The following is a 13,218-nucleotide window of genomic DNA, read 5'->3' as shown; positions in this document are numbered from 1 at the left end:
TCTCACAACACTGGCAGTGTGTGAGCAGAGCCATTCCTCATTCCTCTGTTCCAAGAGACAGCTCACAGCCTGCTCTGCACCCAGCATTTTGGGCACAGAGAAACTCAGATGAAGACAGCTCACAATTTTTCAGTCATTTACAGACATGTCAATTCTGGTGCCACCAGGGGCCCTTGAGGCAGGAAAGCTGCAGACCTGAGCTTAAACGACTCCAGCAACTCCTCTCCCAGCAATAAATCGATTTGAGAGGATCAAGAAAAGCAATATAAAGTGCACCCCCCAAGCTGAAAGAGGTAGTGGTTTGAGCTACGTTTGGTTGTGCTGCCTGTTATCGCAGAGTGCTGCTCTTTCCCAGCACAAGCAAAGGTCTTGGAAAGAAGAGCTGGGGCTTAGCCTTTGTGTCCCAGGTTATGCAGGAGGTCTTGGTCCAGCTGGAGGTCCCCTTGGAGTCTTCATCAATAAGAGCATGTACAGCACGGAGGTGGTCTGCTGTATAGCAGCTGGGATGCCACACATGTCACTGCAGTATCCCAGTTCCTGGCATTCCTCCTGGTCTGCTGTCTGGGATCCCATCAGCTATCTGCAGGCTTCTCACCTGTGGAAGTAAAAGAAAAGCAGCACTGGGGAATACTGGGAACACCTGTAGGAATCCTGCCACTGATGGGAGATCTTAAGTCAGGATTGGATCTCAAAACCTTTTAAAACACAGAGAAACTGAGGTGGAACGGGATCCTCTCCCAGAGACAAACTACAGTCAACACGACACACTGTTAGCAGTGCCCTACAAGAATGCTTATTTCTACAGCTATGAAAAGTGATTAACTGGCCCTGAAGCAGTTTGTATTTTCTCTATTTATGAGCAAAACCTCATGACCCATGTGAATTACAAGGGTGGCTTTCCCAAACTTTTCTGCTGAATCTTCTGTAAAATTTACCTTTTTGTGGTGGAAAACTGACAAATTACCAGCTCAAATCTGGGTCCATATCTACTGGGCTGCTGCTTCCCTGGAAGCTCAGGATGCTTTGTCAGAGCTATATATGACAGCCTCAGCTGGATCTGAGACTGGATCTGAGATAGGAAAAAATTTAGGCGTACCATTTAAGAAAACATCCTCCACATAAGAAAACAGCAACCAGCTGTAAGTTTTCAGATAGGATTTCTGATGGGCTTATGGATGAGCCCAGCAGAGCTCGTGCTGTGGAGTGCTGTCTGGCAAAGACCTTTTTGTGAAGTCCTTTGGCTGTGCAACAACTGAAAAGCCACTGAAGGATGCTTCAGGTAAGGGGCTTGGAAAATTTGCATTTCGAATTATTATGTAGCCTAGTAAAGGCATCCTAAAATGACAGACGAATTGCTGTAAGATGTGGGAAAGCCTAAGACGTGCCGGAGAGGTACAGGTAGATATATGTAATCACAGAGCTCTGGAAGCTGGCTACTTTTGCTCCATCTTACAGCTTTTGCTAGTTTTAGGATCTTCCACCTTGGATGCATGAATACCCAGTAACATCTTTGATTTAGGGACAAGATTCTTCATTGCAGGACATGTGGCCAAACACCCTGCTGACATGACACCGCTTCATGGATTAAGCACCTAAAACTGAGAATAAAGTGCCTTGAACCCCACTAGGACATTGGAAACACCGAACTGGACTTTTTGAGACTTTTTGTTTAAGATACAAGGTAGAGCATGGGAACAATAAACGTCATTACAAAACCCACAGGTCTATAGAACATGCGGCTCCTGCAGCCCCCTGGTGACCAGTAGCACCAGCTGGGTATCACCCACAGCACACACGTGGCTCGCATGCTCTTCCATCCTCTTTAATTTGCCACAAGTGGCCCAGCCAGCCACCACAGCCTGCCTGCGCAGGTACGCCTGGCGAGGTGGAGCTTGTCTGCTCCGATACCCCAGTACCCTGTGGCCCAGCTGAGGAACTACTGCTGTGCGGAGATACCTCCAGCTGGGACTGGGGCTGCTGAGCAGCCTGAGATGGGCAACCATAGCCTCTCCGGTGTCTGATAGGAAATGCCTCCCACAAGAGTGAAGCTGTGGCTGATGGCACCACGCTTGGTCCATAGACTGCCTTGTGTGGCTGAGACCCTGCACTACTGACCCCTTAGGTCTCTTCTCACCCCTGTGACTGTCCCTGTTTTGCTAAAACTGTAAAAACTCACCAGGACACTATATTGGGTTTGTGTGGCAAGGATTTGGTAGTGGGGGGGCTGCAGTGGGGGCTTCAGTGAGGAGCTGCCAGAAGGTTCCCCAGTGTCCGACAGAGCCCACACCAGCCGGCTCCCAGCCGGACCCGCCGCTGGCCAAGGCTGAGCCCAGCGGTGACAGCGGCAGCACCTCAGGGGTGACGGATTTAAGAATAAGGGGGAAAACCTGCAGCGGGAGAGAGGAGTGAGGCTGTGTGAGAGCAGCAGCCCTGCAGCCCCCCGGGCCGGGGCAGGAGGAGGCAGGAGGGGCTCCAGGTGCTGCAGCAGATCCCCCCCGGCAGCCCGTGATGAAGCCCACGGTGAGGCAGGTGTGCCCCCAGCCCATGGAGCCCACGGGGAGCAGATCCCCCCCCCCAGCCCATGCAGGACCCCACGCTGGGGCAGGGCAGGGTGTGAGGACCCTCCCCATGAGGGGGAAGCAGCAGCAGTGACAGCGTGTGAGGGACTGGCCGCAGCCCCAGCCCCGTCCTGCGCTGCCCAGGGCGTGGGGGGAGAGACATCGGGAGTAAAGTTGAGCCTGGGATGATGAGAGGAGTGGGGGAAAGTGTTTGAAGATTTTGTTTTATTTTCTCATCATCCTCCTGTGTTTTGATTGGTAATAAATTCAATTCCATTTTTCGCCAAGTCGAGTCAGTTTTGCCTGTGATGGTGATGAGCCAGTGATCTCTCCCTGTCCTTATCTCGACTCGCAAGCCTTTTGTTACATTTTCTCTCCCCTGTCCAGCTGAGGAGGGAGTGATGGAGTGGCTTTGGTGGTCACCTGGCACCCAGCCAGGGCCAACCCACCACAGAAACAAACCCCAAACTCATCCACTGATGACACACTCCAGTCCTGTCCATCTGCAATATGTCCCCAGTTGGAGCCCACAGATGTAAACACAGATTTCTTCCCCGAGAAAACACACAGACTGGATCAGCCATGAGCATGTCTGCCTTTGACTCCACTCTTGAAATAAGGGAGAAAGGTGGGAGGGAAAAGTACACAGGCTTCTTAAGGATCTGGGAAGGCTTGTTTCAGTTTCCCATATGGTGTATGGGAAGCAGCTGAGCAATGCTGGTTTCCTAACCAGAGGGCCTAAAGAAGCCCCTGATCCCAGAGGAATGGCGTGGAAGGTGGGGGGAGAAGTAATTAGTCTTTGCTATTTTTTTCAAGCTAGTACAGCAGAGTGATTATGGACTTTCCTGAAGCAAGAAGGGTTTTCCTCCCAGACCAGCAGTGGCTGGAGGGCTCACTTTTTCCAGGTCTGAAGGAGGGTTCACAATTCTGCACATGCGATGGCTCTGATTACACCAGCCTTCTTTCACTTATTGCCTTAAAACCGATGTGAAAGGCCAAAGAGGCTGGGCGGAGGGGATCATTTGCCTGGGGGGGAACGAGGAGGTGATGGCTACAAGATGCAAAGAGCATTCATTTCTGGGCTTAGCACTTCAAAATATCTCCAGACTCAGCTCAAACTTTCCATGGCAGGCCACGATTTCTTCGTGTATCGCAGAAAGATGTAGGTGGGTAGGGACCTCTGGAGACCTCTAGCCTAACCGCCTTGGCTGCAGCACAGCTGGGTCACACTGCTCTGCTAAACCAGAAGCGTTAACTGGTTTTATTCCCCCAGCATGGAGATTAGCTGCCTCCTCTCATGCTTGCCATCTGCAAGCCAGAGCAGGAGCCTGCGCCTACATGGTCACGCAACGAGGGGCAGCCCTCATCCCACCAGCGCTGCCTCGGCAGGCTGGGCACGCCACGGCCACAGCCATTCTGGAGGTGGGCTCACCATCCCGGAGGGTCCAGGTCCCAATCGTTCAGTGAAGCCTGCCAAGGAGCCAGGGGTCACTCACTTGCCTGAGCTAGGACAGGGACATAGCTAAGACTTTGCAGGTGGCTTTACCTGCTCTCTGCTCTGGCATCTGATTTTCTAAAGCACACAAAAAGGCCACCAGAAGCAGCAACCGCCAGTCCAGAGGGAAGTCTAGCAGAGCCTGCAAGAGTGTGACTGTGCCACCTCCACAGCTCTCCAAGCAAGCAGCCCTGGGGGAGGATGAGAAAGAAGGAAACCTCTGGTGCTGCTCCAGCGGCAGGACCGAAGCTGCTGGAAGCTTGGAGCAGGTGCTGTGGGAAGTGAGGAAGGGACGGCTGAGGGAGCTCTGCCCTGAGCTGATGAGGTCAACAGATGGTCACAGGAATTACATGAAATGGGTGGAGAATTAGCACTGAGCCAAGAAAGGCGAATAAGGCCCCTGAGTGGTATCATTACTTCTGAGGAATCACTGGTGAAAGACGGGCTTTGTTCTTACCTTGCTGACACCAGCATGACATGGTTGATCTTGTCGTGGAAGAAGAATTAGGCTGAATGGTAAAAAGCACCTGCAGGTTCAGATATAAATCAAGCACAAGCAGGCCTGGTGTGCAGCACAAAAGGCTGCATCCTCAACTTTTTCTGGAAGTCTACGCAACTTCTCACTGTGATCATCTTGTCAGCTAAAATCCCACCAGATACAGCATGGATTTTTGCAGGCCAAAGGACAAGAAAGAAACTCTGTGAATTTCCATTGCATTATCTGTAGCCCTTACCTCAAGTCAGTGACAATGTCCTGCAAGTCACTGAGATGAATAAAATACCAAAGCAGATATTCTATTTCTGTATCTGTAGCTATATATTCCAACTATCCATAGATGATGACAAAGGTGCGCAACTGAATAAGATGGAAGAGCTAGCAGGAGATGTGGAGTTGAGGGCCCCATAGAGACGTGGAGAACCTGGCTGGCAGCTTTTTGTCACTTCCCTCTGTCCTGCAGCATGTCCCTCAGAGGAAACGAGGGATGGCTGCACACATCTCTGGTGCTGGCCTAGCGAGCAGGTCCTGCCTCACTGCCTGCTGGGTGACGGGCTGGGTAGCACCAGAGGTACTGGCGTTGCACCCACACAGAAAGCGGAGGTGGAGTTCTCTCTCCACAACTTCTCATTGGCAAGGACATTCTGCACTACTCATGGTCAGGCACTGCTGCAGCGGTGGAGAAGGAGCGTGAAAACTGTAATCAGCCTCTGCAGAGATTGTATCATCTGCTAATAATTCATCTTCAGTACAGAACAGTAAAAGGTGACTGGTCAGCAGAAAGCCTGGGGGAGTCCTGAGGACTTGCTCCAATGTGAAAGTATCTCAGAGACTAGAATCCATCATTTTGTAAAATGGAGCAATAGCAGGAATACAAAATTGCCAAAGTGCAACTAAAAGATAGATGCCAGCTGAAGCAGCACATTGATCGCAGCAGCCAAGGCGGGCGGGAGCAGGAGAGGTGCTGCAAGTCAATCCCCGGCAGCAGCAGCTACCTGCTCTTGAAACGCGGTCTAGGTGCTGCAAAGACCCCTGAATGCAGAGCCCAGCACAAGGTCACAGCTGGGGCCAGGGATGTCCCTGGAGCAGGGAGGCCTCTCCAAACCAGACCCATCCCCGCTGGAGGAGAAGGGTCCTGACACTACACGGGGAAGGAGTGAAGGGGCTGAGGCAGGAGCACCAGGGCCGTGGTGGCCCCTGGGCTGGGCTGGGTGCAGACCCGGCAAAGGCTCTGCTGGCAGCTGGGTGCTGGGGCAGCAGTGCACCCACACCCAGCCGCACAGCCATGTCCTATTAGGCAGGCACATTCCGGGTGGGAAGTGGCTTGGCAGCAGCTGCGCTGCTCACGCCACCCCCTCCGCGCCCAGCCAAGCACAGGCATCTGGAAAAAACGATGGTCGATGGCTTTGCCCTTCCAGAGACAAGCAACTGTTGGCGCTTCCAGTACCTGATCTGTTGCTGTGGCTGGACAACCATAAAGCTGCTGACACTCCGACAAAAGTTGGCATTATGTGCAGCTCTTGGCAGCTCGTTGCATGATTGCCAAAATTCTAATAGGAAAAAACACAGCAGCTTTAAAGGTCTGCAAAGATAAAAGGACAAGTGCTGGACAGATCTCTCCCAGGCAGCTGGTGGGACAAGAATGATGCTCCTGCCTCACACAAGGCTCCCCGGCTGCTGTGAGCGCCAGGCCGCAGGGCAGCGTGCACTTAGCGCAAGGCGCAGCCATGTCTCAGGATCCCCAGCCTCTCCCGCCCCATGGCAAGGCCTGCTGGCAGCTTCACAAGCTTCCCAGTAGCTCTGGAACTTCCCATTACCTTTGTGCCACAGCCATAGCAGCTGGCAGAGGGAGCAGGACCCCAGCACACTGGTTCCACTTGAATAACTAAGGCAGGTCTTTGGGGTAATGCAGGGCTCCCCTCTCTAGGGCTGGTCAAGCCACCCCATCTTTCTGCAAATCAACTTCTACCGCAGCAATCAGGAGGTAATGCGAGATGTACAGCCATGACCGTCCACACAAGCTGTCTGAAATATTTTTAAACGCTTTTATTTACAGTGCTAGTTGAAAACAATATATATATTTATATCTATCATCCTCGTGATGTCTGTGCCATAGAAAATGCTGTGGCTGTATCGCCTTTAATTTACAAAAACTGGTCACAAGAAAATCTGAAGGGAAAAAAAATGGAATTGAAAGTTTGGTCCCCAATTGTTTCTCTCTTGATTTCTTTTAAAAAAGCCTCCAAATTAGAAAAATATGCAATTCAGGTGAAATTCATATATAAAAACAACCCTTATCTTCTGAAAAATTCACGAGGGCCAGCTTGCTGTCATGTAAACTTGGGGAAAAAAAAAGCAAGCTTAAAATAAATTCTGTATCCATGTATGGTTTAACAGAACCATTATTTGCTTGTAATAATTCTTTTTTCTTTGTCTCTCAGGGTTCAGTGGGAAAGCAGATGAGAGGACGCCTAGAACTGGAAAATGCACCATGAGATGTGTGCCCGCAGCCTCCTGGACTCAGGGAGGACCTCTGACAGCAGTACGCCTGGGGAGCAGAAGCCATCAAGAATCTCATTTGCACTAGTGACAAAAAAAGGGGGGCAAGCGGGAAGGGGAGGACGGGTGCCGGCTGCAGGAGGAGCCTGGCACACAGGCCTGGTAAGGGGACATACTGGGCCAGAGGAAACGACGAGATTCTTGAGGGGAGAGGATCCCTTGTCAGTGGGGCACAGCGGAAGGGATGGGGGGACTGGAATAGTTTCAGCTGAGGGATGTCACAGGTAGGCGAGGAGGAAACTGCTGTCTTCTCTGTTTGAGAGCATTTCTAATCTTCCCTCATCTGAGATTGTGTGAAGCCGGAGGCTAACGGACAGTGCAAGCACAGGCTGGAATGGAGGAGAAGAGATGGACGGAACAGAGGAGATGGGAGGGGAGGACTCAAGCTGAAGACCCGTTTTCTGTCTTCTGTCTCTTTGGATCCACTTCATCCTACACAGGACACAGGGGGTGGGGGGTAGGAAAAAAAAAAAAAAAAAAAAGGCTTGCCATCAGCCACCACACCAAGGTACATCCTTTCTCCACAAAGTTCTTACTGCTGCTCTTTCCTCCACGTCGAAATCTGTTTGGCCCACCCTAGGCCCACTCCTCTTTGAAGCAACCCTGACTGCCTGACAACTGTCCTGCTGACTGTCATGGTTAAGACCCGGACAGCTCCATTGGGAGGGGCTCCCACGCTCTTCCTTTTGGGAGGTGTACAAAGCCCTGGCTCACGTCACTTCAGGGGTCATTGCCCAGCATCATCTCAAGCACCCTGACTCTCAAACGCTCAGCACTGACTGCTAGCGGAGGGACCTAGATCCTACCGTGAGCCCACAGGGGGTTATTATCCCCTTGCCACAACAGATTTGTTTACCCATCTGCTGCTGAAGCAACTAGACCCGAGGCCGATTTGATATTCAGCAGCAGCATCCACATGGATTTGACCAGCACGTAGCAGGTAACCTAATCCTTTCTCACTGTCATTTACTCTCACACCATCACTCACCTCTTCCTCCTCTGCAGATCGTTTTTCTGCATGACCATCCTGCTCTTGCCCATTCTCGTCTCCTTCTAAGCAGAAGGAAGAGAGGAAGTAATTTTTGGAAGTAGCATTTAAGGGAACATAGTCGCACAGTCAGAGGGCTCAGAGAAGGAAATGCCCTCCCTGATCTGCTACTCCCCCACAGCCCGATTCCTCCCCATTCTCCCTATACCAATTACTCCTACCTTCATCCTCATCACCACCTTCTTCATCCACGTCATCAGGATTCTCTTCCTCATCTTCTTCAGCTCCATTTTCTTCATCCTGAACGAAACAAATTGGTCAGAGCAGATACTGGCACCAGGGTGACACTTCCATGTGCTCTTTGGTGCAAGTGCAAGAGCAGAGCTCCAGCTACTTCAGACTCCATCCTCAGACGTGCACCAAGTGGTCTCTGCAGTGTTACCAAGACCAGTTATTCCCACCATCCCAGCTGAAACCCTCCTCCCAACCATCCTTCTTCACAAAACCAATTTTTCCAGTCCCTGCCCACCAATACGAACTCCCCTTAGCTTCCAAGGCTTACAACCCCGACAAGCTGCAGCCATTCCATCCCAACAAACAGAACATCTCTCCGGCTACAGGCTAATGATTTAGCCTATGCTTGTAGTACACCTGCTTCCTGATCCCTTCTGACCTTCACCAGTCTGTCCATTTCCTCACTGTTCCTTCCCCTCACCTTCTTCAACTTACACTCCTCACGCACCTCAGGGTACTTCACCGGGTGCAGCACCACATCTCCTGTGCCACTTTCTCCTAACTCCTCCTTGCTCGTCTCCACTCCCTTCTTTGATCTTTTTTCTTCTCACTGGGCCATGCCCAGTCCTTCAAGGCTCATTCTCCGTAATTATCCTATAGCTCGCTCTTCATTTGCCTCTCTCCCTTGTGAGCTCCCTGGGCCTGCCCCCCTTCTTAATCTCCCGTACTTCTTTAGTGTTCATTACCCAGAGCGAGCCTGGCTAACCATCTCATATAACACCCCTAAATTTATCCCTCAGAAGGGCCTCACCTCTACTACCTCCTTCTTCTTTTCTTTGTGAACCGTTTTTTCCTCAAGTTTGTCCTTCTTTTCTTTCATTTCCTATTTGTGAGGTGAGGGGGAAAAAAAATAATTCCAGTGGTCAATGGCAAGAAAAGACTGGAATGCTTGAACAAAGAGGGTTTAGAGGAGACACAGAATAAAACATATTAGGTGTTAAATCCGCCCGCCCTAGCAGAAAAAAAAAAAAAAAAAAAAAAAAAAAAGAGCGAAAACACGTCAGACCTACTTTTAGACCACACACATATGGAAACCAGCAGTACGGAAGAGTCTTAATTTTTTTTTTTTTTTTAAAAAGAACCTTGTCCGTAGGATCGAGGCGTTTCCCCCCCTCCCTCCCCAAGGCCCACACTTTGTGTCCACAGTACTTTTCGCCCGGGGTTCCGCCGCCGTTAAACCGTTCTCTTAACGGCTGCCGGCCCCGAGGGGAGACCGGCCGGCGCGTAACCCGCGCTGCGCACGACCGCAACGCGCGCGCCGCCCGGCCAATGGGGGGGGCGGGGGCGGGGCGGGGGGCGCGCGCGCCCCCCGCCCCGCCCCCGCCCCCCCATTGGCCGGGCGGCGCGAGGAGCCCGCGAGCGCCCCCCCACCATTGGCCAGACGCCGCGAAAAGGGCCAACGAGCGCCCCCCTGCGGTCGGGCACCTCAAAGACCGCGCTGCCGTTCCGCCACCCACCCCCGGTGAGGTGAGCGGGGCCGCTGTTCCCCGTTCCCCGTCGGGACCGGACCTGCTGGCGAGGGGCCGGGGGGTGGGGGGGTGGCTGGGGGCGTGGGGTGGGTGTCTCACCTTAGCGCTCAGCTCCGCCGGCGCCTCCTCGACGCGTTTTTCCGACATCCTGACCCGGGTTGCGAAGGGAAGAGGCTGGTGGGAACCGTGTGAGGGGGCCCCGCGAGGGGGGAAAAGCGGTCAGCAAAGTCCCGGCGGTCCGGAGGCAGCAGGCTCCCGCCCCGGGGGCCAAAGTACCAGGGTCTCCCGCGGTGGGGGGATACGCCGGGGAAGGGGATTTATACACCGCTCGGTGACGAGGGAAGGAGGGACCTGCAGAGGGAGGGGAGAGGGACGGGAGGCGGAGGAGGGAGGGGAGAGGGACGGGCTGCGCCGCGGGGAGCCCGGCCGGCAGAACAATGTGCGCTCGCCGCTCCACCACAGCCGGCGCAGCGCCCGGCAGCGGGGGCACACGGCAGCCCCCACCCGGCCCGTCGAGGCAAGACGGGGGCGCGAAGCCCACAAGCCCCGCTCTTCCCGCCGAGCCGCCACACCAAGGCACTGCCCCAGGGACCCCAGCCCTTTGCCAGCCGCCCCTGCAGCACAGCCCAGGGAGGCGGAGGGGGACAGCCGCCCGTACAGCCTGGCCGTCCCTTCAGGAGGAACCCGCGGTGGGCGAGGAGCTGTTGTGCGGGTCCGTGTGGGTGGGCAGCGCTGGCGACGGCCGGGCTCACGCGGCCTCCTGCCTGGAATTTTCCACTCCAGCTGCCGACCCGCCTTCCCTCCCGCTGGAAGAGCTCCCGTCGGCGGGGCCCCTCCCTCCCTGCAGCCCGGCCCCAGCTAGCCCGCCCCCCCCCCTCTCTGCGGCCCGGCCCCAGCCACCACCCACCCCCACCCCCCCTTCCCCTCCGCTAGGCCCCGCGCGGGAACGCGCTGAGTGGGGGCGGGAGCGAGGCTGCTTTTCCCGCGCTCTGCCCGCGGCGGCGAGGGGCGGGGGAGCGGAGGTTTAGGCAGTGCATCCCGCTTCCCCATATAAGGAGGGAACTAATGGCTAGACGCCTGATTGGGCCATTCAAATGAGACGTCCGCCTGGCAACAGGTTTACTATTGGCTGCCGGCGGTAGGCTGGCTGGTGGGGGTGGGGGGCCCAGAGAGCGTTGCTGCAGGGAGGCGGGAGGGGCCCCTGGCACGTGGGGCGGTGGGGCCGGCGGGCGAGGGCCTGAGGCGGCGGCGAGCGGCGGCGGGGCCGTGGTACGCCGCGGGTGGCTGCCCGCTCCCTGGCTGCCCCTCTGCGGGGCTGGGGCTGTGCTGGCGGCCGGGGCGCCTGGTGAGGCTAGAGGTCCGTCTGGAGGCAGCGCCGCTCCGCCGCTTCAGGTGCGGGAGAGCCCTCGGAGGCGAGGGAGGCCGCTGCCCGCAGCCCTGTGTGGTGCGACACGGCGGGTGTTGGGGCTGGGCCTGCCCCCCGGCCCGGTGCCGCGGCGGATGGCCGTGCCCCGTTGGCGCTCGGCCCGGCGGCGGCTCGGCTGGGCAGCGTGCGGCGGCCAACACTGACCCCTGCCGCCTGCCGCAGCGCTGCGCCCGGGAAGGCGGGCTCTGCCGGTGCCTCCGGGCAGGGGGCGGCCCGCCCAGGGCCACTGGCCGGCGCTCAGTCTGCCTTTAAGCCGAAGGCCTTTCAGCAGAACGGCAGGTTGTGTCTTGCAGCTGCAGGGGATTTGTGGTTAACGGAACAGATGTGCTTCAGAGCGTTGTTTATCAGCCTGGGCAGACGGGGATGACTAAATTCCCTTTACCTTTCCCTGAAGATTTGTATTGTCACACTCTTAGTCACAGGCAAGTGCAAAAAATTCTGCATGCATTTGCAAGCCTACTTACAAAACCGAGCCTGCAAGTGAGTATGTATGGATGTACACAGCCATTCTCACAGGTACAAGGCAAGGTTATTAATCCATCTGGTTGGAAAATGTATTTAGGTGTGTCAGCCCTTCTTGTCCTGATACAAACTCAGTAAACCTCCATGTGAAGTCAGGATCCAGACCTTGAGTTTAATCAAATGTGTTTCAGTTTGAGCATTTAATAGAAAAAGTGGTTGGTACTTGTGGAACAGAGAAGGCAATAAGTACACATCTCCTGAAGTAAAGTATGAAAGAGATTGGATAAATTATATCTGTGTGACAGGGAGGCAGGAGATCCCCACCTTGTCGTCTCGTCTCCTCTGCAGCTACAGCTGCTTCTCTCATGATCTGACTAATTTATATTCTTCCTAGCTACACATAGTGCCTGCCCCAAAGAAATTGTCATGTAACCCAGACACGCTGATCTAGACTAGTACCAAAATAACAAATCATGAAAATGTATGCATTAATTATTTCCTGCCCCCTTCCCGTTTCACAAAGCCCCTCTGGCCAACTTCACAGGTCTAGCTGCTATCAACATTCAAGCCCTGGTTTGGTTCAGGTACCCTTCTTTCATCCTTCTCTTGTATGAGAAGAAAATCATAATTTCTGGAGCTACACGCGAAAGGGAGAGCTAACCCCCCCCCATATTATAAAGTGGCCAGATGTTGTTCCTCTCTGCTTTTGCTTGTCAGAAGATGCATGGCTCTATCTGCTGTTCCCTTCACCAGTTCAGGTTTTTTACCCTTTCTTAAGCGTGCTCAACTGTTGAAAATGCAGAACAGTACCAACACGCATCCCTTGGCAGAGACATTTTCACATTAATGCACAAGCAGGCCTTGACACACCATCCTAGATAGGAGAAAGTGGGAATTATATTTGGTGATGTTGCTGTGCTCCAGCTTCTTGTTGACACAGACGGCACACCTATGGATGCAAACAGACAGGCACCTCTTTGTGGAAGGGAAGCATGTTTCCGGCAACCTGTGGGATGGGGCTGTTTGGTCAGCTCTACAAACTGGTGTGCCACCTGTCCCTTCCCCCCTTAGCGTCTGCAGTGTGCAGCCTCACATTTTGCTTTCCACACTCCCCACCATATCTGTCTCTGTGATTTTTGCCTCCTCTGTTGCTTCTCAGCTTCTGCCTTCTAACTGTATCCTTGGCAGCATTCTTCCTGCGCCCCTCTTCCTGGCTTCTCTTTGCAACATCCTTTATCCCACGTACAAAATTTGTTTCACATCCCCCCTTCATTTTCCACGTGTCCTGTTTTGCCCAGCATGCCTATATCAGCTATGTTTTTTCCCTTAAATCTGATGTGAAACTCTTCTTCATACCTTGTGACATGCCTGTTTCTGCATCCCAGCTCTTCCTGCCCTTCAGATCCCGATGGTGAGTCTCTTGGCTTCTAGCACGCAGCTGCTTTGCTCAAGCCCTGAGGGCATCTCTGAA

The 13,218-nt window shown here is 54.0% G+C and overlaps 1 protein-coding gene across 1 annotated transcript; it reads right to left on the bottom strand.

Annotated features, from left to right (window-relative positions):
* Positions 1 to 6,580: 6,580 nt before the first annotated feature.
* PTMS (parathymosin) lies at positions 6,581 to 10,626 on the bottom strand. Its single transcript, XM_055809249.1, has 5 exons — positions 9,959 to 10,626; positions 9,142 to 9,213; positions 8,318 to 8,396; positions 8,097 to 8,161; positions 6,581 to 7,540 (listed from the first exon to the last, which is right to left on the bottom strand). The coding sequence occupies exons 1-5, from the start codon at positions 10,004 to 10,006 to the stop codon at positions 7,490 to 7,492; spliced, it is 315 nt and encodes a 104-aa protein (XP_055665224.1). The 5' UTR covers positions 10,007 to 10,626; the 3' UTR covers positions 6,581 to 7,489.
* Between the last annotated feature and the right edge of the window lie 2,592 nt (positions 10,627 to 13,218).

The sequence above is a fragment of the Falco peregrinus genome, chromosome 6 (assembly GCF_023634155.1).
Source record: "Falco peregrinus isolate bFalPer1 chromosome 6, bFalPer1.pri, whole genome shotgun sequence".
Taxonomy (NCBI): Eukaryota; Metazoa; Chordata; class Aves; order Falconiformes; family Falconidae; genus Falco; species Falco peregrinus.
Note: the sequence above shows the minus strand (reverse complement) of the source record. Positions and strands in the feature narration are given on the sequence as shown.

Bases quoted from the DNA above. Each gene is read 5' to 3' on its own strand.
- PTMS (XM_055809249.1), bottom strand. From the start codon at position 10,006: ATGTCGGAAAAACGCGTCGAGGAGGCGCCGGCGGAGCTGAGCGCTAAG. The intron at 9,214-9,958 runs GTGAGACACCCA...CCTCACAAATAG, and splicing joins CGGCGGAGCTGAGCGCTAAG to GAAATGAAAGAAAAGAAGGA. The intron at 7,541-8,096 runs GTGAGTGATGGT...TGTCCTGTGTAG, and splicing joins GATCTGCAGAGGAGGAAGAG to GATGAAGTGGATCCAAAGAG.